Raw genomic sequence first — 23,170 nt, forward strand, 5'->3', positions numbered from 1 at the left:
CCTCCCTGGGGCTTGGTGAGCTGAGGCCCCTGCTGGCATGCTGCTTGGGCTGAGTGCACAGTGGGTGCTGGGTGCAAGTGAGTGCTGGGTGCACAGTGGTTGCTAGGTGCACAGTGGATGGGTGCTGGGTGCACAGTGGATGGGTGCTGGGTGCACAGTGGTTACTGGGTACAAGTGGATGCTGGGTGCACAGCAGATGGGTGCTGGATGCACAGTGGATGCTGGGTGCAAGTGGGTGCTCGGTGCACAGTGGTGTCTCCTGCTAAGGCAGCACACCCCACTCACAGACCAGAGAAGTTTGGTGACTTGCCAGGGTCATTCAGCTGGCAAGTGCCCCAGTGGGGGTCCCACCCAGGTCTGGGTTTAGCCTGATTTCCTCCACCCTCGTCAGCACCTCCATACTCCCTGGGCCCTCCTGGTGGCCAATTCCATGGGGCAGGGCATTTTGCAAGCCGAGAAGAGGGCCTGCCCTCCCAGGAGAGAGTTAACCTGCCATAAGGAGGTCTGCTAGAGACAGCTGTACCCCAGACACACCCAGAGACCCTGGGAGAAGGGGCCTCCCTGGGACAGAGGTGCCAGGAGAGGTCAGCATGCTCACCCCCTTTTTCCAAGGTCTGAGAGAGACAGCAGCAGGTTGTGGGGTGGGCTCTGCCCAGCTCCCCCACACTCCACTTGCAGCCCCAGGCACCAATCTCATACCCGTGCCATGAAACCCTTTGCACACAGACTGTGAATTACCCTCACTCCAACGTGGAGGAGATGTGGCCATACCCGGACCGTTTGGGAGGGTGCTAGGTGGGTGACGTGAGCTGGGGTGGAGGAGAGATGGGTGCGTGGGACTGTCCCTGATGGGCGGAGGGATGCCAGGAGGCAGTGACAGCAGGTCCAAAGGCTCCAAGGCCAACGGGGGTGGGGGAGAGGTTACAGAGGGGTCTGTAGCCGAGGGGCTGGGGTGGAGATCCCAGGCAGACCTTGGTCCCTCGCTTGGGAGGGGGGCTTCTCAGTGGGGACCCCCACCCTAGCATTTCCCAGTCTGAGTGTCAGAGTCCCCTCTGGGTGGGCCACAGCCCCAGGAGCCCAGCAGGCCTCATCACCCCATCTGCACACACCCAGCCTGCTACGCCTGGGCCCCTTTTTCTGGCAGCAGGCCCCGGGGTCACCAGAGCCAGTGGGACTTGACCCCAGGACTGGGTCCACCATCTCCCCCAGCTCACCCAGGGACATCCCTGCCCCAGGACGGCCAGGCTGGGTGCAGGTGTCCAGCCCAGCCTCTGGTGAGGCCTGGGACCCGCTGGCTGCCACTCCTCCCTGCCCTTGCTGCCATCACCATTGGCACACACTGCTTGTGGTGCAGTCAGAACTCTGCCTGGCCGGTCCCGGGGCCGGGCTCTTAACCCTTGCGGAGCCTCAGTTCCCGCACATGTGAGCCGGGTGCCAGTCCCTCAGTGGCTATGGGGAGTGAGCACGTGTGGCACATGTGGACCCCGAGGCCCTTGGCTGTCACCGCCGCCAGCCTTAGTGCCGCACACAGGTGCTGCCAGCCAGCGGCAGGAGCCCTGATGGAGGGGCCACAGCAAAGGGCAAGTGGTGGACTTTGGCCCAGGCCGGCTTCCCGGGGAGCCAGGCTCCTTATCTGATCTAGGAGCCAGGGCTGCATGGGGGTGGGGGTGGGGCCCGGGAAGGAGCTGGAAAAAACAACCAGGGCTGCACCTGGCACAGGCCTGAGTGATAGCGTGGCGATGGGTGCGATAAGACAGCAGCGCGGGAGCTGTGTCTGCCGCTTGGCGGGTCCAGTGAGGCTCCCTCGCAGTGGCTGGAGCTCAGATGCCAGCCACTTTGATTTATAGCCAAAAATAATAGGACTTTTATACTGTGTGATTGACTTATTTGATGTTAATCACAGCCCTTATCGCGGGTATTAATAATCTGTGGGCATGTGACGTCACGGGGTGGGGGGGCTTTATGGGATCGCATCGATCGGGGCCGAGGTGGTTATCAGGCCAGCTGGGAAGGCAAACATGCCCTTTGGGCTGGAATCGGTGCAGGACCTGGTGGAGGGGCCCCCAGCTGCCAGCAGAGGGGACCGGGGAGCTGGCGGCCGCGTGTGTGCCTGCTGGCCGGGGCAGGCCGGTCGGGTCGGCCATCCTGTGCCCTAATTATCAACAGCAGCTGGAATAACAATTATCATTGCAACAATTAATGAGGGATGAGGGGTTTTACAAGACCAAGAGGAAAACTTGGATGTCTGTCTCACCCCAGTGAGAGTGAGCCAGGAGGTGGGGGTGGCTCTGGGCCCGAGCTCCCCAACCCGGTGCCCAGTGCCTCAGCATCCCTCCCAGCCACAGGGAGGGGCAGCTCAGTGCCTGGCACTCAGCAGGGATGTGACGGTGTTTTCCTCTCTGCAGATGTTAGCTCACCCCCACCGCCACCGACCCCCACATCCCCGGGAGGCCCCAAGGAGCTGGAAGGACAGGAACCGGAACCCAGGCCCACGGAGGAAGAGCCGGGCAGTCCCTGGAGCGGGCCAGGTAACCATGTGGGCAGTGGAGGCAGCAACATCGCCTCCCGGGCAGCCTGGCCCGGCCCCCGGGAACAGGGCCACGTGGGTGCTGGGGCAGGTGTGTAGGTTGCTGGAGACCCACCAGGCCCAGGCCTGTGCCTAGTCCAAAGCTCAGCTAACCTGTGCAGCTGGTGGTATCGCTGCAGCTTGGCACCCTCGGGCCAATCCCGGGCCTCACGTGGTGTACAAGGAAGCTCTGGGGGGTTCCCTGGATCAGAGCCTGGTCTGGGCCGCAGAAGAGGAGCTAGTGTGATGGCCAGGAAGGAGTCCTCAGCGGTGGGAAAGGCAGGGAGGTGGGAACAGGAGGCTGCATCTCAGCGGCCTGGGCCCGCGGCCTTCCCAGCTGGGCCGGGATTCAGAGCTGTGCTGAGGTGCCCAGGCAGGCACTCAGGCCTGAAGGGCAGGAGAGGACCCCACCCCACTCCAGAGTGGCTGCAGGCTGTGGGGGACGGAGTCCGAGCCACACTGCCCCGCGGGGCCTGGGCCACAGGGTGTGTCCTAGAGGGTGATTTGGTGACTCTGCTCCGTGATTTGTAGCTAGAGTTCTGACCCCAGAAGTCCCACAAACGTGTTCTCCCTGTGGCCCTTTCGGGGACTGTGAATTCCATTCATTTATGAACGCAGGGAACACTGGTAGTCAGATTGTTTCTGTTGTTCCTAATAAATCCCGCGGCCTGAGGAACCAGAGTAGCGTCTGGGGTGGCTTCCCAGGGTTGCCCGACCGAGGCCGTCCTGAGAGCTGGTGGGTGAGGGAGGGAGGAGGCCCAGCAGAGGCGGAGTGGGGGTCGCAAGGTCCCCGTGGAGGAGGGACGGCGTGAGGAGGGGCAGGTGCTCGAGCCAGACGCATGTGCAGATGCAGCAAACATTTATTGAGTGCCTGCTGTGTGCCAGGCATACAGCCGGGAGCAGATGGCCGTCGCAGAGCACGCAAGCGGCCGTAATGACACCAGCAGGGCCCCCATCTGTGGAGAGAAGACGTGTGGTGAGGCGCTCGCCGTCCTGGGGAGCAGGGAAGGCTTCGCTGAGGCAGAGGGACCCCATTCCTTCCCGGGGGCCAAGATAGAAAGGGGTCAGCGAGGTCCCAGCAGCAAGGGAGAGTGAGAGATGGGTCCACGGGCCCGCTGGTGCAAGTAAGCAGCGGCACGTGCGTGGAGAGGCCTCTCGTTCAATACAGCCCCTTCCCGCAACGGGACAGCCGGGACCACAGAGAGAGGGGTGGGCCTGGGCAGCCACAGCCAGGAGGATGACCCGGCCCCAAGGGGAGGCCGAGTCACACCTGCACGGGCTGCGGGGCTGCCCAAGGCAATGCTGGGGCCTCGTGGCCACCGGTCCTCATGGGCTCCTCCTGCTGTTCCCCAGGAAGGGGGGACCGGGCATCCAGCACAGCAGACGATGTGGCTTACCCACCTGGGACCCAAAGATGGTGGGGGGCCCAGGCGCCGTGGCAGAAACGTGCTGGCTGCGTGCCTTCTCCTCAGGGACACCAGGTGGGGGGAGGCCCAGGACACACCTGTCGGGGGTCGGTCAGACGCTGGTGTCTTTGGGGGTCTTGGTCAGGTGCTGGTGCCTCAGGCCCTCACTGCGGGGTCAGCCTGACAGGCCTTTTCACGTGCAGGGCAGCGCTGTGGGGTTGGGAGGGGCCGCCCTGACTGCCTCAGTGTCCCCAGCTGTAGAACAGGGTAGCAGGGAAGGTGCACATAGGCCCCCCTCAGGCCCTCAGAGCTCCCACACTCTATCAGTGGAGACCACCCACACAGTGGCAGGGACCATTGTGTACCTGTGGGACCCAGTTGGCCACTGGGCAGACAGGGGGTGCTGGGCGGTCCTCACACCAGCCCCAAGAGGGGCCGAGATGGTGACCCCAGTCTCTGGAGGAGGAGGCCCAGCCCGGGGATGCAGCACATGTCCACCATCATGCGGCTGGGAGGTGGTGGAGCTGGGTTTGGGCCTGGAGTTCATAGACAGTGGTTTGATCGTCACCCCACGGGTCCCTGTCCACCCCTGCAGTGTTGAGAGGGGTTAGATCATCCTCCTGTTCTCCAGACGAAGGAGGCCCTGGGGGATGGAGCCTGGCGCCGGGAAGGGCTGGGCCCCTGAGGCCGGCCGTGGTTTGGGGCTGGGGCGCACCCCCGAGCTTCCTGTGCTGTGTGCATCCTCTGGACCGGGCGGTGCCCTATCGGCTCCCGCAGATATGAATTTCTGTGCAGTGGGCGGTGATGGGCTGATACGCGGCTGCTGGCCAACCGCTGCAGTGGCCACGGCCTATCAGGCCCACACAGACCGAGCTATCACCCACGGGGAAGCCAAGGAGGTTCTGTGGGCTCTTATCTCTCAGGGCGGCCCGTGCGTCGATGGCCAGCAGGGTCAGTGGCCCCAAAGGCAGTGCCTGGCCAGGTGACCAGTCCAGTGGTTGGGATGCAATAGGGGATTGGCCACATTTGCCCTGCTGGGCCTGAGTGTCTCTCCCTTCTGTCTCCAGACCCTCTCTCTGATGCTCTGTCTTGTGTGAGCGCCTCTCTCTCCCCTCTCCCTCCCCGCCTTCTCCCTCTCTCCCTTCCTCTCTCCCTCTCTCTTTGCCGTTCTCCTTCTCTCTTCCTCCATCCCTGCCTCTCTCTCTCTCTCTCTCTCTCTCCATGCCTCTCTCCCTCACCCCTGTCTCTGCCCCTGTCTCTCCCAATTTCTGTTTCATGGTCTCTGGCCCACAGCTGCTCCCCACCCCACCCATCCCCAAGTGTGGGAAACAGTGCAGGCCCCAGCCCCTCTGAACCTGCCCCAGCCCCTCTGAACCTGGCCTGGGGCCCTGTTCTCGAGGCGGCCTGGGAGGCGCCATCCTCCTTTCCTATCTGGGGTGGAGGGAGCGCCAACTTGGACCAAGGTGCACTCTGCACCCTGTGGCTTTGGGGAAGTGACTGGGCCCTGAACCTGTTTCCCATCTGTCCTGCATGTGGGTGGAACCCGGTCACGCTGCAGAGCCTGGAGCCCAGGGCCCTCATCTGCTGGCTGGACCCGGGCTCACAGGTGTCCTGGGAAACCCCCCAACCCCAACCCCGGTTAGACCCATTTCCCAGGGACACCCAGAAGGTAGACAGGGTTAGCCTGGTGGAGAGACCCGGCCTTGGCGCCTCCCCCAACAGCTCCACCATGGGTCCAGCCAGGCTGCCCTATCCCTGGTGGTCAGGGACTCCCTGGAGGCACCATGTAACACTAGGCAGAGGGGAGGCCTCCCAGCCCCTCCCCTCCTCCCAGGGGACACCGAAGAAGTCCCCAACACCTACTGCAAACGTAAGTGAGGTCCTGGGCACACAATGACTTTGTAAGCACCGGAGAGCTGTCCCAAGCTGTGGGGAGCTGTCCCAGGGTATAGAGAGCTGTGTCGGGGTGCGGGGAGCTGTCCTGGCGTGTGGGGAGCTGTCCCGGGGTGCAGGGAGCTGTTCTGGCGTGTGGGGAGCCGTCCTGGGGTGCGGAGAACTGTCCCCGGGTGGGGAGAGCTGTCCCGGTGTGCACGTGGCCATTGTCTTGACTTCCTATGATCTCCTGGCCCTGTTACTGCCCCCACCTCAGCCCCCTCCTGGCCCTACCTGATACCTGGTGCTCCCAGAGCCCTAAAAAGAGATCAGGGAGGCACTCAGTGGGTGCTGGTTTTTGTTCAAAAGTTCTGAGCTCTGTATGCTGCAAGCGGCTTTGCTCTGGAGCGCCACGACTTCAAATGGGGGCGCCTGGAGCTGTTCTGAGACGGGAGCACAGACTCTACAGCCCAGCCTCGCTGAGTGACAGCAGGCAGGCCGCCTGACCTCTCCAGGTCCCAGTTTCCCAATCTACAAAATGGATGTAAGGAGAGCCACAGCCACAGCAGGAAGCCTCCATGAGGAGGGGGACTGAGGAGTGTGTAGTGCAGTGTGGCTGGAGCCGCTTCCCAGACCTCAGCTGTGGGCCTTGAGCTTGTCGGCCACCCCAGGGCGGCCTAGGTTCTCTCGGATTAGGGGGTGCAGGTAGGTTTTGCCGGGAGAAGCCACCATCTGCAGCCTGGAACTCCCCTTTTCGCGGCCAAGAGAGGTGACCAAGCAGGGGCCTGGAGCAGCCACCTTGCGCTTCCCTGTCAGTGGCGGTCATCATGGCCTCATGGCAGGAAAAGCTCACCCCCCAAACCCCGTTACCCGCCCAGCACCAGGGAGGCTTCCAGGCGGGAGCCGGGACCCACCAGTGAGGTCGTTGCCTCGATGTCCAAAGCAGGACACCCGCCAGGGTGAGAGGCTGCCATGGGCAGAGCCTCCCATCACAGGGACCAGTCACACCTCACCAAACCCTGCCATCACCACCCAAACCAAACCCGGAAGCAATGGGGAAGTGGGGAAAGGAGCTGATTCCAGGAGGGGTGTCCGCAGGCCTCCAGGGTGAGTCGGGGCCCTGCAGTAGGGAGCAGAGGGAGTGGGAGAGGGCACAGCCCTGCATGGGAAGGATGCCGCAGGGCCTGAGTGGGGGGCGAGGCAGACGTGGACGCGCAGGAGTGCGGCCTGGTCACTGGGCCTGTGGCCTTGGATTCCAGTGAGGCAGCAGGAGGCGCCGGCAGGAGGAGAGAAGGACCAGGGTCTGAGCATGATCCCAGGAGTGGCCACAGAGAAGGGACCTCGGCTGGAGGCAGAGCTGGGGCCGCCAGGGCCTGGACTCCGTCTTCCTCCCTGGAGCCACCAGTCCGGATGTGAAGGGAAGGATGGGCGGCAGGAGGTGGAGAGCTCCTATTTTATCTTTGAAATGACCTTGTTTGCCTGAGGGGCAGCTGCTTAAGATTTCGCTATGCAAATGGCTAAGCCATAATCTATAATCCCTGCACGTGCTCGGGAGCAGCTCGGCCGTGGCGCGTCCTGCAGGCCTGTCCCATTGTGGGATGTGGAGCCGAGTCCTGGAACTCCTGGGCATCCCACTCCTGCCTTGGAAAATGGAGTCGCTCAGACATGCCGTCCTACTAGGACTTGGAGGGGTGGAGCTGGGGTCCCATTCGACTCCCTGGGTCCTGTGCTGGCCCATTTCACGGGCCCTGTGTGGTCGTCTGCCCTGAGAGTAATCGTGCAGCCTGGGCCACAAGGAAACAGGTGCAGGAAGAAGCTGAAGAGCATGGGGGCTGGACCTGGGAGTGTGGAGTCCCCTCCCCCTGGAACAGGCCTCCCCCACCTCCCTCTGTGAGGCTGGGCGGAACTGAGGGGAACTGGGCTGGGAGGAAAGCTTCTTGCCCAGAGCCGCCTGCAGCACCAAGGAGGCCTCACTTCTCCATCCTGGGGGCTTCAGGCTGTGGAACAAAAGTCCCCACCTGCCCTGGCCCAGGGTCAGCCACAGGGGAGAGAAAGCAACAGAGAGGGGGCTTGGGGTGGGGATGGGGACGCTCACCCACATACTGCTGGGCATAAGAGCACATCAGCACGGGTCATGTACACCGGACTTGAGGAGATCGCCTCTCACTGGGCATTTCCTGTGAGGGGAGCTCTCGAGTCCTGGTACATAGGGTCCTGCAGGGGAGGTCTGAGTTGGGTCCCACTCTACAGTTAAGGAAACAGAGGCTCAGCGAGGTGAGGTGGCTTGGCCACAGTGGTCCAACCCTGAGTGGACATGGGGCTGGGACTTGAGCAGTGCTGCCTGTGGGCAGGGGGCTGGCAGGCCTGCTCTTGCTTGCCCAGGATCCGCAAACACCTGCTCCTGGCTTGCTTCACCTGTAAGTGCCTCAGGGCCTGGAGCTCTTTCCTGGAACCACTATGGACAAGGTGAATTCCAGCTGATCACACAAGTCATGACTTTTCCATCCCCGCTCTGTCCTGGGCCCTGGTGGCAGAGATGGGAAGGCTGGCCATGTCTCCAGGGCACTGCTGGCCAGCAGAAGGGACACTCAAGTGTCAGGCTGGGTGTGAGAGATGGGAGGGGCAGCAGGTGGACAGCCCCGGCCCCAGCCCCACGCTGAGCCGTGACGGACACGGTAGAATGGGTTTGGGTGTACACAGGCAGCTAGCTCAGGGCCTGAGGTTCAAGTGGTCAGTCGTAGCTGGAGCATTCCGGCCCAGGTGTGGATGGGGTTCAGAGGGGTCAGGGCGGGGCTCAGTGCCAGGGACTGCAAGGAGCCGTCTCGGTTTTCTTGGCTGTAAAATGGGTATCCTGAAGGGTTTTGGGGGGGCTGTTCGTCCAGATGCTGTGCCGTGAGTGATCTGGTGCAGCGTCCCGGCGCTGGGAGCAGGCGGCTGCTGTGAGTCCGGAGGAGGGCTCTGTCCGCTATTTCCTGCCTGAGGCCCACAAAGGGCCCCCACCCAAGGGTCCTGACGGGGCCTGCCTGAGGCTGGGAATCCTCACCCAAGTGTGTGAGGGCGTCGGGCTGGTTATCTGGGCCGAGCTCCATCTGACTAATCTCGCCGGCCGAGCGTCTACGCAAACCTCAAGGCCTGCTATCGGGAGGAGGCTGAGGCGGGGGCCCGGCCTGATGGACAGCGGGGAGATGGGCCGATAGGCGGCGGCGCTCCCTCCCCACCCGGCGTGCGTGGGTGGGAAATCATTCCAGCTATTCTGCCTTATCAGCAGCCCGGCGCTGCCCCCGATAGCACTATTAGTCTTAGATTAACGGGGGGGAGGGGACCCTGGCGGATGGCAGGGGTCAGCCTGGGGTCACCTCCATAGACCAGACCCAGTGCTGGGTCAGGAGCTACCACCTCTGGCTGTCCTAGGGAACAGGAGCCCACCTGAGGGGTCCCCAGAGGGAGCCCCAGACCCCACCCCACTTCACAGCGGGGCAGAGGGGGCCATGGGGAGCTGGAGCCAGAACCCGAGGAGGGGCTGTGTGTCTCGCAGCCACACCCTTCCCTGGAGGTTTGCTGAGCACATTGGGGCCAGGCGTGTATCAGGTGCTGGGAATAGACAGGGATGGGCCTGCCCTGGACGTGTGTGGTGGAGGGACATGGGCCCTGGAACCAGAAAGAACATGGGTGTCCCGCCCGGGAGCGGTCAAGAGAAGGAGGTGGTGTGTTCATTCAACCAGCGTGTGTATGAGGGACATGCTCAGGCCAGCACAGCCCAGGCCCTCCAGGATCTGCTCTCTGGTGAGGGAGACACCCCAAATCATGACGAGGTAGGAACGCCACGTATCCGAGGGGCAGGCAGAGCTGGCCTCGCTGAGCCAATGTTTGAGTCCCAAACGAGTGAGGGGCGTCTGGAAACGGTGTCCCAGGCTGAGGGCGCAGTCCCTGAGCCGGGGGCACCCCGCCCATCTGGAGTGAGCGCAGAGGTGAGGCAGCAGCGAACTCAGAGCCTGAGGCCCCAGCACGTCCGGCCTGCGGTGGCAGAGGGTAGTTATCTTGGAAACTGAGTTCAGAGGTCGCAGGCTCTGGCCGGCGTGACCCTGGGTGGTTGGCATGGACACCTTGGCTGCCCCTGGCCCTGAGCCTTCCCATGACACCCTTCCCTCCCCTCTCCCAAGCACTGGCCCCAGGCTTGGGTGGGGGCCGCACCCGGGTCCTGCCTGCACCACCAGACCCCAGGCCTGCCTCTCCATGCAAGGCCCTGTGGGCAGAGCCCCTGGTCAGGGTTGAGGTTGGGGCCAGAGCCATCTGCAGCCCCTGAGACCGGCTCCTCTTCCTTCATCCCCAGCTCCCCCATGGCCCTTGTGGCTTCCCCATGGCCAGGCTGCCAGCACCCCGGGGCCTGGCTGACCTCCCACACCCACCCCAGCCCTGGCCATACAGAAGCTGCCTCCTGAGCCTGGCCCTGACTTCAGCCTCCACCCCAGGAAAGTCACCTGGGCCTCGAGGTCCCGAAACTGCAGGCAGAGCCGGCATTCACTCACTCTCTTGTACTTCCATTTATTGAGCACCAACTGTGTGCCAGCCCTGCCACAGACAGGGGGATGCAGCGTGAGCAAAACAGACCCTGATGCGGCCTCCAGAGCAGCCGCCGAGGAGGAGAGAGCAGTCGTGGGGGTGACGCTGGAGATGCGGGCTGGTGCAGAGGAAGCCCGGTGCAGAGGCCTGGGGTGGGGCCGGCCCAGCTGACTTTGGGAGCAGCAAAGGAGCCAAGGGGCAGGCAGGACTGGGCACGTGGACAGGGGGGAGCCTGGTGCCTAGCAGGCTGGGCACGGGGCAGGTCTGTGCACAGTGTGGGGGACCCCACCTGGGTGGCCCCTGAATCCCGCTGGCTGGGTGGAGGACAGCTCAGGGGCAGACGGAGGGAGATCCAGGAAAGTGCTTGGCTGAAGTGGGCACTGTGTCCCCTTCACAGATGGGAAACTGAGGCCAGGAGAGGTCAGGTAGCCACCGCACCCCCATGCTGGGGAGGGTCCGAGTGGGCACAGAGTCCCCAGGCCTGCCTCCCAGGGAAGGGCCCAGGCCCACCCATCCAGTCTCTCCAGGCCCAGCCCCCAGGGTCCTGTGGGCTCCCCGGGCCCCTCCTCGGCCCCATGGCAGCAGAGGGTGAGGGACACTGGATGCCCCATGAGGAGTGCAGCTGGAGCCCTGGGTCTCTAGCCGTCCCCATGGTTGGGGGGCAGGGGCCGGGCCTGGCTGCCTGCCGTGCTGCCCACTGGCCTCACCACCTTCCGGGAGCGGCTATCTGTGGCCAGGGCAGCCTATCTCAGCCGCAGGCGCTAATCAAGCTGGCTTCCTCCTCCGCCCTCCCACCCGGCTTCCTGCCCCGGCCATCCCCCACCACCAGCCCCCACCCGGGCCCCCGCTGTTGCCCTACCGGCCCCTCCCAGACATCTCGGGGGCAGGCCCACCAGTATCACCTGGGCGAGCCCCTGGAGCCCCGGCTGCTGCCCAGAAGCTTCCCTCCCTGCCCCTCCTGGGCCTGCCGCATGGCCGGGGACACAGTCAGCTCCCCGCCTGAGCTGGTGGCCTCCTCAGGAAGATGGCCACAAGGCGCTCTTGGGAGGACCCTTGGGACAGTGGGCAGGCGCTGGGCAGGCCACAAGCGTGTCGCTGGCAGCTGCTGCCCCAGCTGCCCTCGTTCCCACCACTACGCCCCATGTTGCCACCAGTGTGGGCACCGTGACCATCACTAGCACAGGAACAGTGCTGTTAGAGAGAGCTGCTGCTGGCCTGGCCGCTGTCACCTTGCTGGTGCTGTCACTGTCACTCTGGGTCGTGCTGTCACCTCGCGAGGACTGTTGCTGTTACTGGCACCAGCCCTCCCGCTGGTACAACGGCAGACCCAGCTTCCAGGTGTCACCTCTCTCACCACAGACCTGGGGCCTGTTGCACCCTGTTCTGGGCTCAGGGTCCCTCATCTGTGAGACGGGGACAGGACAGTTCAGGCTGCCTGGAGCTGCTGGGGCAGGGCAGGGCCCACAGTTTCTCTTTCCCAGCATGTCTGCATGGTCAGCTCAGATCTTGGCCACCCTGGGCTAAGCTGGGTCCTGGGCACAGTGCTGGGTCCCTAGACCTTGGTGTCCTCACGTCACCAACAGGTACAGCAGGCCCTCCCTGTGGGGTACAGCCTCAGCTGGGGGACATGTCAGGGTCTCTAAGGCCGGCCCCTCCCCACACTGGCCTGACTTCTCCACCTCCTCCTGCCCAGGAGGGAAACTGAGACACCACTGCTGGTGATGGAGATAGCGGGCGTGGGTGCAGGGCCCTCCCGCCGGTGCTGGTGATGATGGAGATAGCGGGCGTGGGTGCAGGGCCCTCCCGCCGGTGCTGGTGATGATGGAGATGGCGGGCGTGGGTGCTGGTGATGATGGAGATGGCGGGCGTGGGTGCTGGTGATGATGGAGATGGCGGGCGTGGGTGCTGGTGATGATGGAGGTGGCAGGCGTGGGTGCTGGTGATGATGGAGGTGGCGGGCGTGGATGATGGAGATGGCGGGCGTGGGTGCTGGTGATGATGGAGATGGCGGGCGTGGGTGCTGGTGATGATGGAGGTGGCGGGCGTGGATGATGGAGATGGCAGGTGTGGGTGCGAGGCCCTCCTGCCAGTGCTGGTGATGATGGAGATGGCGGGCGTGGATGATGGAGGTGGTGGGCGTGGGTGCGGGGCCCTCCTGGCACTGCTGTTTGCCATGGGGTCAACCCCAGCCTGGGAGGGCTCCTGGGCCAAAGAGCGAACTGAGACGCAGTGAGTTCACATGGCTCGTCCGAGGTGGGGACTAGGCCGGTGAGCCCTGACCTCCTGACCCCAGCCCTGCAAGCGCCCCCACCCGTGGTTTAACCCTCCCAGCAGCTCCTCCACCCCTCAGGCGGCTGCACCCGCCCCCTATTTATTTATTTATTTATTTATTTATTTATCTCTCCTCCGTCTCTGCATGTAACTTTTTATTTCCTCACCGTGCTTTTCCATTACAGCGGCCGTGGATGCAGCCGATAAGATCGGTCCCCGGAGATGGGACAAAGGGGCCGCCATCGGCTCGAGGGCTGGTCATATCCTGCCCGAAAGGGCCGAGCAGGGCCTGAGATGCGGCAAGATGCTATCTCGGGGTTTATTGTGTCTCGTGAGGGTGCCTCCCACCCCAGCCCCCCGCCCTCTCCCACCCTGCCCAGGGCCCGGGCACCAGACACTCAGGACCCGCCTCTGCCCCACAGGCGTGATGCTTCTGTGCGTGCCCCTCCATGTCCCCCAACCTAGTCCCTGTGCCCTGTGGGTGGCCTGGGGCCATGAACAGGGGCTTTGGCCCCAGGTGTCCGTTTGGATCCACCCTGGAGTTACTGTGGGTCTCGGGCTTGCCCCCAGCCTCCCAGAGCCCCATTGTCCCTCCCCAGCCGGTGCTGCTGGAGGCAGTGGCCTTGGCGACCCCATCCCAGCTGAGGGTCCCCACCTCGCAGGTCAGAGCCACCCGGTCCTGGCTGCCCCAGCACCACCAGCTGCTGCCTCCCTTGACTCAGCAGTTGGCTCCTGGGAATTTATCCCAGAAAAATCATCCCAGCATGGACGGGCTCAGGGCAGCATGTCGAAGACGGCAAGTCATTTATTTTTTTAAAATTTTTGCTGTCCTGCCACGTTTCCTCCAGAGAAGGAAGATGGTTCTAAGGGCAGCGGAGGCCACGTGGGTGCCCGTTTGTGGGTTGCTCTGCACACACAGTGGCCGAACGGCAGATCCGGGGCTGCCCTCAGAGTGGTCACCACCCCCACCCACCTTTAGCTGTTGTTCCCCCAACCCCGCGGGACTGGAAGGCTGTGCGCCGTCTCTTCTGCGGGTAGCGGGACTGGAAGGCTGTGCGCCGTCTCTTCTGCGGGTAGCGGGACTGGAAGGCTGTGCGCCGTCTCTTCTGCGGGTAGCGGGACTGGAAGGCTGTGCGCCGTCTCTTCTGCGGGTGGCGGGACTGGAAGGCTGTGCGCCGTCTCTTCTGCGGGTGGCGGGACTGGAAGGCTGTGCGCCGTCTCTTCTGCGGGTGGGGGTGGTGCTCCTCAGCAGGGCAGGGTGGGTGGATGAGCACGCGCCCCTGGGACAGGAACCCCCATTGTAACACAGTGCTTGATTCAGGGGCCAGTGGAGACTTCCGTGGTTCCTGAGCAGAGGCACAGGGGAGGGAGCTGTGTCTGGGGGACCCCCGGTTCTTGAGTGGAGGGATCTGTGTCTGAGGAGGAGCTGGCCTGTTCTGCCTCCAGAGCTCCTCCTGCTTCCTGGTCTTCCCCACCCTCCCGAGCCCCTGCCTGGCCTGTATCTGACTCACAGCCAGCTGCCTCTCTGTGGGGCCAGGTCCGCTCTGTGGGGCCAGGTCCTCTCTGTGGGGCCAGCTGCCTCTCTGTGGGGCCAGCTGCCTCTCTGTGGGGCCAGGTCCTCTCTGTGGGGCCAGCTGCCTCTCTGTGGGGCCAGGTCCTCTCTGTGGGGCCAGCTGCCTCTCTGTGGGGCCAGGTCCGCTCTGTGGGGCCAGGTCCTCTCTGTGGGGCCAGCTGCCTCTCTGTGGGGCCAGGTCCGCTCTGTGGGGCCAGCTGCCTCTCTGTGGGGCCAGCTGCCTCTCTGTGGGGCCAGCTGCCTCTCTGTGGGGCCAGGTCCTCTCTGTGGGGCCAGCTGCCTCTCTGTGGGGCCAGCTGCCTCTCTGTGGGGCCAGGTCCGCTCTGTGGGGCCAGGTCCTCTCTGTGGGGCCAGGTCCTCTCTGACCTCGGTCTTCTCATCTGTGTTGGGGTGATTGGGGCCATGACAGCTCTCTCTGTGGCTGCCCATAAAACCACACATAGCTTTTAGAAGAGGAGACACATTCACAGTTCACAGAAGCACCTTCTGCCTCTGGGACTCACATGGGGCTGGGCTCACCCCGGGGCACAGGCTCCATATCCCAGTTAGAGCCTCAGGGTGCTAGGCAGACCTTGGGCTCCTGAGGCCTCAGTCTTCCCCTGGTTAGCACCTCCTCTGTGGAGGTGACAAGACCGAAGGGTCAGTGAGGGCTCAGGGCAGCAGCCTTTTCTGGAAGGGACTTTTCCATTCTCGGGGGGTGGCAGTGTCCTGGTGCTCTCGGTGGGCACCAGCGTCCTCATCAGCACCTGCCTGGGTGTCCACAGCTGCCCCCGGTGGGGGTGGGTGCCTGCCAGGCTGGGTAGGATGGTCTCACCCAAGGCTGGGGCAGCACCCTGGGCCCTCACTCACCCTCTCCCATTTATGGAGCACAGACGGAGCCCCCAGAGGGCAAATGAACAGGCTGAGCAGGGGCCTGGTGGGAAGAAAGGGCCTTCAGGGGCATCTAGACCCTGGAAAAACAGGGCAGAGGCCGGGGCGCCCAGGCCGATAGGACACAGATAAGGTAAAGAAAATACGTCCTGTGTAAACAGCTTATCTAACATCCTGTTTCCAGCCACTGATAGGATGAGGCAGGGCTGGGGAGAGCCAGGGACCCCCACCCCAGTTCTCAGGCCTCAGGGTCCCCGAAGACCAGACTACTAGGGCCTGGGGGTAAATCGGCTCCCTCTCCCCACTTCCCAGGCAGGAAGACCAAGGCCCAGGACCCAGGGTGTTTAGCCTTCCAGAAGCCCGGAGAGGCTGCCAGTCTCCCAGCTTGGAGGTAACACGAGGCCGTGGCCCTCAGACTCCTCAGCCCTGGGGAGGCGCTGCAGAGTGGCAGAGATGCCCCCCAGGGTGCGGGGAGAAAGAGTCCCTCGCTGGGCCCCGTGCACAGACCCCTCGGGGACACATGGAGGGACACGGGCCCCCCTGTGCACCATGGGGCTCTGCCTGCCAGTCCAGCTGCCCCAGAGGGGGCCAAGGTGGTGGTGTCTGAGAACACAGCCCCCAAGAGAGCACCATGGAAGCGGTTCAGACAGGCAAGACCTGGCTCCGAGCTGCCCTCGAGGCCTCTGAAAGGGCAGTTCTGGGCCTGAGCACTGCCCCACTGCCCCCGTAGGGTCAGGTCCTTGCCCCTTCCCTTAGAGACACCCCTCCCCAGGACAGGCCACTGGGCTTGCAGGTACGAGGGCCCCCAGGTACCTGCAGGGGAGTTTGGCCCCACCCTGCCTTCCTTGCTATTCCCAGGCGGTCCCAGCTCTGCCATTAGCTGGGGCCAGGGTTCAGCCCGATAAAGATGGGCTGTTGTTCTGTGTCAAAAAATCAATAATCGCAGCGATGTTCCAGGCGATAGGAAGAGAAGTTCACAGGCACCAGCTGGCGGGTGGGCGGGGCAGAGCCGGGGGCTGCGGCACCTGTGGCCGGCCCTTCCTGCTGCTCCCTCACCCGATGGCTGACGCAGCTGCTCCACAGTGGACGCCAGGCCCAGGCTGGGCCAAGCCAAGCCGTGGCCCTTGTGCCTGCCGCTCCTTACTGCCCGTTTGTAGCCCAGAGCCGGCCAGGGCCTCGGCGAGGAGGTCGGTCCCTCCCCAAGGTGCGCTGGCTGGGTCTTCTCCCAGGAGGTGGTGCCGTCCTCCTCCAAACACAGGCACTCAGGTCCCCGGTGTTCCAGTGCCTTCGGGACACAGCCGTCAAAAGCCAGCCCTGAGGGGCTGACCGTCTAGCAGGAAGACAGAGTTAATGAAATCAAGACCTCTGCCCCTGGGTGCCCCCAGGAGGTGGTGAACACTCTGGGGACCTGGGAGACAGGGAGGAGGTGGGAGGGGCTGGCATCACCCTCCGCACGGATGGCTTCCTGGGGTCCTGGCACCGTGCCATGTGGGCTGGCCCTGAGGCAGCACCGTGCCTGGCACCTACCATTCCCTGGAGCCAGCACCCCCTGCCGTCAGCTCCCAGGAACGATGCCCATGCCGCCTGTCTGCTGATCCCAGCCAGGCCTCCTGCGATGTGGGCCCTGAGCACGACTTGGCAAGGAGACCACCATGCCGAGTGGGCGGGCGCTCGGAGGGTGGGCACACAGGGTGCGAGGCCCACCTCTAGCAGAGAGAGAGCCTCGGCAGGTGCAGCTACTGGCAGGGCCTCCACGGGGCTTTCCGGCCACGTGCCTCACCCCAAAGGAAGGCACCCCTCACAGCCCCAGCCCCCCGAAGCCCTCCCCCGTGAGTGCAGGGTCCGAGGGAAACATCTCAGGAAGGCAAGCTCTGGCGTTCGAAGCCCTTTGTTAACCTCTGGCCTGGGGTGAGAAGAAAACCCTTGTCCAGGAGGCCTGGGGCTCTGGGCCAACCCCACCCTGGGCTCTCCACTGGCCTCCGGGGTGCTCTGAGGTTTGTGGCCCAGCAGAGGCCAGGCACCATGGCCAGGAGGCCAACAGGGGCCATGCCAGGCAGAAAGCAGAGGAGACTAGGGCAGGAGGTGGGGAGACCAGGGCAGGAGGCGGGGAGGCCACAGCAGGGGGTGGGGAGACTAGGGCAGGGGTGGGGGGCACCAGGGCAGGGGTGGGGAGACCAGGGCAGGAGGCAGGGAGGCCACAGCAGGGGATGGGGAGACTAGGGCAGGAGGTGGGGAGACTAGGGCAGGAGGTGGGGAGACTAGGGCAGGAGGTGGGGAGACTAGGGCAGGGGTGGGGAGACTAGGGCAGGGGTGGGGGGCACCAGGGCAGGGGATGGGGAGACTAGGGCAGGGGTGGGGAGACTAGGGCAGGGGTGGGGGGCACCAGGGCAGGGGATGGGGAGACTAGGGCAGGGGTGGGGAGACTAGGGCAGGGGTGGGGGGCACCAGGGCAGGAGGCGGGGAGACTAGGGCAGGGGTGGGGAGACCACAGCAGGGGTGGGGAGACTAGGGCAGGGGTGGGGGCACCAGGGCAGGAGGACCAGGGTGGAGGAGCTGGAAGCTTCCCAGGAGGTGGTGGGTCTGGGGTCTCCCGGGGCGGGGTGCTGGGAGGCCTTGAGCAGGCCCCTCCTCTGTTTCCCCTCAGTGAAATGGACCTGGGTCTTGTGCTGGGGCTTGGCTCCACTGCTGGGCACACAGTAACACAGAATAATCCGGAAACGACTGAATGGGGGCTGGCCAAGAGGCTGCCCCAGAGCGGGCGCGCAGGGCAGGCTGTGCACTGAGTGTGCGTCCACAGGGCGGTAGCCATCACTGGGTGTGCACGGGCCACAGCTCTGAGGAGCACAGCCATTTCCCCAGCATGGCCGGAGGGCCCAGATATATGTGACATCTGGTTTTTCAGCAGCAAAGCTGATCCATTTTTCTACCCATCCTGGGCATGCAGCTCCCAGGCTCCTCTGTTGCCTCTCCCAGACTCAGCCCTGCTGCCAGGACCTGGACCCTCCGAGGGGCGCTGGGGGGACCCAGGGAGAGGCAGGGTGGGAACCCTCATCAGGCCCCCAAGAGCTGGGCTAATCTGCAGAGCCCTGAGTGGCTTCGCCTCTGAGCTTTGGTGCATCCATTGATCCCATCGCCCGCGTCTCATCCGCCTGCGGCTCTGTCTCTGTGTCTCATCCGGCGGCTCCGTCTCCCTTCTCACTAGCCCATGTCACGTTGTTCCTTCCATCTCGGCTGTCCCGAGTGCCACAGCCAGGGCCGCTGCCACGAGTGAGGGCTGTGGTCCTGCTGACCTTTCCAGGTGGCCTTCTGCCCACTCTGCTTGGTGGCTCCTGTCTGTGGACAGGGAATGGACTTCACGGAGGGCCTACTGCCCAGTGGGTGGGACTCACTGCAGGTGGGGGTATGGCCTGGGCTGCAGTCATGGGTTTGCGATCAGAAGGACCTGGGCTTGACTCTCCCATGCCACTTGCTGGCTGTGTAACCTCCCACGTGGCCCCCAGCTTCTCGGGCCTTGCTTTTCACAGACAAGAACAGGAGAAACAGCCCCCATCATCCCCCGAGCTCTTGGCCTCGTCCCCTCAGCACCGTGTCCCAGCCTCCAGAGCTCAGAGGTGGGGAACTGAGGCCTGCCCAGAGGTGCCATGGCCATCAGTGACCCAGCCAGGGCTGGAGTCAAGCCTGGGCCCCTTTGCGTTTCTTGACTTGGCATTCAGGTGTGGCGTGATCCAGGGAACACACTGACTGACTAGTGCCGCATAGATCTGGTCTCCTGGTCCCAGACCTGGGCTGCCTGGGTGTGTCAGCCTTCTCCATGCCCTGGCAGGATGGCTGAATGGGGTACGGCTCAGAGGACGATGCCCAGCCTCTGTCCAAAGGGTGGGCTGGGTCTTGTGGGTTCTACAGGCCTGGGAACACCAGCCCCCATGGGAGATGCCATCCAGCTCCGGCAGATGTGGGCCTTGGGGAGAAGTGGCAGCCCTGCAGGGCCCACATGGCTGCGGGAAAGGCCCCCTGCAGACAGCCAGCTGCCCACAGTGCACCTTGACCTTGCCCGTGCACCCAGGCGTTTGGACGCTCACAAGGGACCCTTGTGAGGCCCCTCTGCAGATGGACCAGCCCCACCACCTGCCTGGGAGGACACCCTTGCCCAGCCCATCCTGGGCTCCACTCGGGGGCCTCCAGCAGCCACTCCCTCCTCTGAGCCTTGGTTGCCCTATCTGTAAGCAGGAACCTAAAAAGGGGGCCACAGTAAGGGGCCCAGTGGGTCGAGGATGTGTCAAGAAGTTGCTGGTGGGCCGGGCACGGTGGTTCACACCTGTAAGCCCAGTACTTTGGGAGGCTGAGGTGGGCAGATCGTTTGAGGTCAGGAGTTCAAGACAAGCCTGGCCAACATGGCAAAATCCCTTCTTTACTAAAAATACAAAAATTAGCCGGGTGTGGTGGCATGCACCTGTACTCCCAGCTACTCAGGAGGCTGAGATGAGAGAATCGCTTGAAACCGGGAGGCGGAGGCTGCAGTGAGCCAAGATCGCACCACTGCACTCCAGGCTGGGTGACAGAGCAAGACTCTGTCTCAAAAGAAAAAAGAAAGAAAAGGAAAGAAGTTGTTGGACCCCCAGCCTTGTCCCCCATCCATTTCTCACCAGGCCTGCGTTTGTTCCCAGCCAGATCTTGGGAGGATCACATGTGAGGGAGGCCATGATATCCACACAGGACCACGCTTTTCACTGCCCAAGAGGCTTCTGAGGCCACAGAGAAGGCCACAGAGTCCAACCACAGGCCTTTGGCTCCACGTGGGCTCCCCTGGCCTCTCCTTGGCACAGGCCCATCCCAAGGCTCACTCAGAACCTCTCCCAGACGTGGCCTTCGGTGCCCGCCGTGGGCCGTGGTTGGTGAATCCTGGGAACCAGGGCTCTGCCTCCCGTAGACAGCTGCAGCACACAGGCCCAGGGCCTGCCGCTGAGGCTGCAGAGGGGACACAGACCCTGCGTGGAGGTCACAGGGCGGGGGAGGAGCTGCTTAGCCTCCACTCCCCTTCTGTCACCTGTCTCTTGTCCTGGGGCCTCAGCTGCCACCCAGATTACAGGCTTTTCCATCCAGGAGGGTCTGACTTTGGAGCTGGTGACCGTGGGCAGGTCCCCTTGCCCCTGTTAAATGGACTCCGCAGGGTTGGCCTGCGTGGGAGCCAAACACGTGACCAGCAAGCAGATCCGAACGTGGCGCGTCGTGGTGGACAGAGGGGCCGGCTTGCCCCGCCCCACGCAGTCGACCCCCGGCCAGCCTGGTCTGCCTCCCGTGTGACCTTGGGGAGCCGCTCACCCCTCTGGCCTCTGTTTCTGTGTCTGTGCAGGATGTGTTCTCAGGACCCACATGGTCTGTGCACCGGCCTCACCTGCTGACCCACAGAGACTTCCGGAACCCCGCCAGCCTGGGGGAGGGAAGCTCCTTTTTCTTTCCTTTTTTGTGACTTTTATCAAAAGCAAACAGCATGATCCCTGAGACAGGGCCGCTCCCAACAAAGCCGGGCCCAGCTGGCCTGTGGGAGCCACAGGGCGGGACAGGGCGGAGCGATGGGGTTGATTAGATAAGTGGGTGCTGGGGTGACCCCACGGTGGGCACCAACCACAGAGCCCACCGTCGGGGGTGGCCGGACTTTGCGCTCCAGAGGCTACCAGCCATTAGGCACAAACAGAAGCTGGCCCCTGGAAGGCGGGAAGGCCAGCTGTGTGCAGGAGGGGCCCCGGTTCCCGGACGTCCACAGACGCACAGGGTGACGCCTTCACCTGCCTCAAGTCAGAGCTGCGAGCCAGCCTGCCAGGGCCGTGGTTCAGGTGGGGAAACAGGCCTGGGGAGGCGGGTGGCTGAGCAGCGTCGGTTCAGGAGGCAGATGGTCCTGGGTGGAGCCCTGGATCCTCTGCCAGAGAGCAGCTTCGGGGTCTGGTCTCGGGGGCAACTGCCTTCCCTGCTGTGTGACCCCCAGCTGGTTGCTGGAGTCTCTGGGCCTGTGGGATGGGAGCAGACGCTCCTCCACAGGCTTGCTGCCACATGTGCATCAGGAGGGGGCCGCGGTGCCTGTGCTGGGCATGTTGGCCACGTTGTTGAGGGAGGCCACAGGGACCTCTAGGGCCTCTGGGGCAGAGCCAGAGCTCAAGGGTAGAGGCCAAATCCCAGGGGGCAGCCCTGGGCTGGGCCCCAGGCCTTAGGATGCCCACCTGGTGCAGTGTCTCAGCCCATCCGGGCAGCTGGGAGAGAGAACAGTGCTGGCTGCACCGGCAGACACACCCCTACCCTCATGGCATGAGCCCAGGGGAACATCATGGGGGCACCCCCTTCTCCGTATGGGTAAACCGAGACTCAGAGCACACACAACCACTGGCGAGCTGGGCAGAGGCAGGATTGGCCCCAGGCCTGTGGATTCCAGACCCCAGCTCTCCCTCCCCAGGCACCCCCAAAAGGCCCTGGACCCTGGCCAGACCCACCAGGCTCCCCTCAGCAAGGCTCCCCACTCTGTGGGGTTGGCCCAGCCGGCAGCGCTGAGCTCTGCCTGGTCCTCAGCCCCCCACTGCTTCCATCCCCGCGAGTGTCACCAGAGGGTTTTAAGACCCATGTGGACGTTTCAATCATATAAATATGCAATGGCTGGAACTTCTCATTTGGTTCCTCGCAGATGCTTGGGGGTGAAATTGAATCCCAGCACGGCGTGTTTGTTCTGGAGATGGCGTGTGCAGTCCTGTTTGCCTGAATAAATTAATCCTTGTCCCAGTGCTGTGCCTATAGTGGCGGCCCCATGCCCCCTGCGGGGCTCACCTATGCGGCTTCGGGCCCGCCCCCTCCTCAGGAGACCCGTCTAGAGATGGGGAAACTGAGGCCACAGCTGGAAGAGTCAGCCACGGGGCCACCAGCCGCTCCCTCCCACCTCAGCTCAGAAGACCCCTGGGGCTCTGGTTCTAACCCACCCACCCGCTGCCTACCCTTGGGCCAGAGACGGAACCTCTTGGATCTGTCTCCCCCACGTGTGTTGGGAGGAGTAACTTCAGAGCAGCTGGGAAGAATCCCCGCAAGTCCTGCTGGGCCTGGCTGAGGCTCAGTCCGTGGGGCAGGCACTCATGTTGGGTCCGTGGGGCGGGCACTCACGTTGGGTCCGTGGGGCGGGCACTCACGTTGGGTCCGTGGGGCGGGCACTCACGTTGGGTCCGTGGGGCGGGCACTCATGTTGGGTTCGTGGGGATTTGGGAGCCGCAGCTGGTGTCCCCATTCTTCATCTGCAGAGACAACCTGGCTGGAGCTGGCATCTCTGCTGGGCTCACCCCAGTTGCTCTGGAGCTGGGGAAGAGGCAGCAGAGAGACCGGTCACAGGAGGCTGGCAGGGAAAGACACCTCCCCCTGGAAGCCCACCCTGACTGGCCTGCCCTCAGAGCTGTTGGTGCCATGGGGGTGTCCGGCCACTGCCTGTGTTTTCTGGGAGCCCCAAGGCCAAGACTGTGGCTTGCCTGTTGCTGCCCCGGGTTCCCCACAGGGTTTTGTGGTGGGACAAGCACAGAGCTCACCATGGGTTCTGGTCCCACCTCCAGCCAGAGCTCCCAGTGTGGCTTGGGCACTCCTCAGCCTCGCTGGGCCCCGGGCTTCCTAGTGGTGGGGTTGGGTGCTGGCCATCTCCATGGCTGCCACTGTCTGGATCCCCCAGCCATTTTACAGACCGTTTAAAAAAACATCTGCCTGTGTCTTCCCGCCCATTCCCACCCAGCTCAGCATCCCTGGCCCCCAGTCCCAGGCCTCTCACCCTCACTCACGGACATTTCTATCCATTCTCAGCCTTGAGTCAAGTCCTCAGGAGGCACCCCATCTGCCTGGAGTAGGAGCCTCACCCACCCCCACTTTCCAATGCGATTTTGTTTCTGGTTGGGAGAGGGTCTCTGCAGGAACAGGGGGCTGGAAATAGGTTACGTGAGCAGATGAGTGTTGCGAACCACGACGGCCTCCATGTTCAGTTGCACAGGTTGTAAGCTGCACAAGGGCACTGGGGGTGAGCTGGGGCTAAGATCAGCCATGCTC

At 63.7% G+C, this 23,170-nt stretch overlaps 1 protein-coding gene across 4 annotated transcripts in view; it reads left to right on the forward strand.

Annotated features, from left to right (window-relative positions):
- The window catches only part of ZFPM1 (zinc finger protein, FOG family member 1), a 76,402-nt gene that overhangs the window by 31,997 nt on the left and 21,235 nt on the right, over positions 1-23,170 (forward strand). For 3 of the 4 annotated variants that reach the window (XM_045382947.3, XM_065537350.1, XM_065537348.2), the window contains exon 3: positions 2,406-2,528. The exons of the other annotated variant lie outside the window; for it this stretch is intronic. In XM_045382947.3, the coding sequence (XP_045238882.2) occupies positions 2,406-2,528 (123 nt within the window). The remainder of the gene's footprint in view (positions 1-2,405; positions 2,529-23,170) is intronic. 4 annotated transcript variants of the gene reach the window in all.

The sequence above is a fragment of the Macaca fascicularis genome, chromosome 20 (assembly GCF_037993035.2).
Source record: "Macaca fascicularis isolate 582-1 chromosome 20, T2T-MFA8v1.1".
In the NCBI taxonomy this organism is placed as follows: Eukaryota; Metazoa; Chordata; class Mammalia; order Primates; family Cercopithecidae; genus Macaca; species Macaca fascicularis.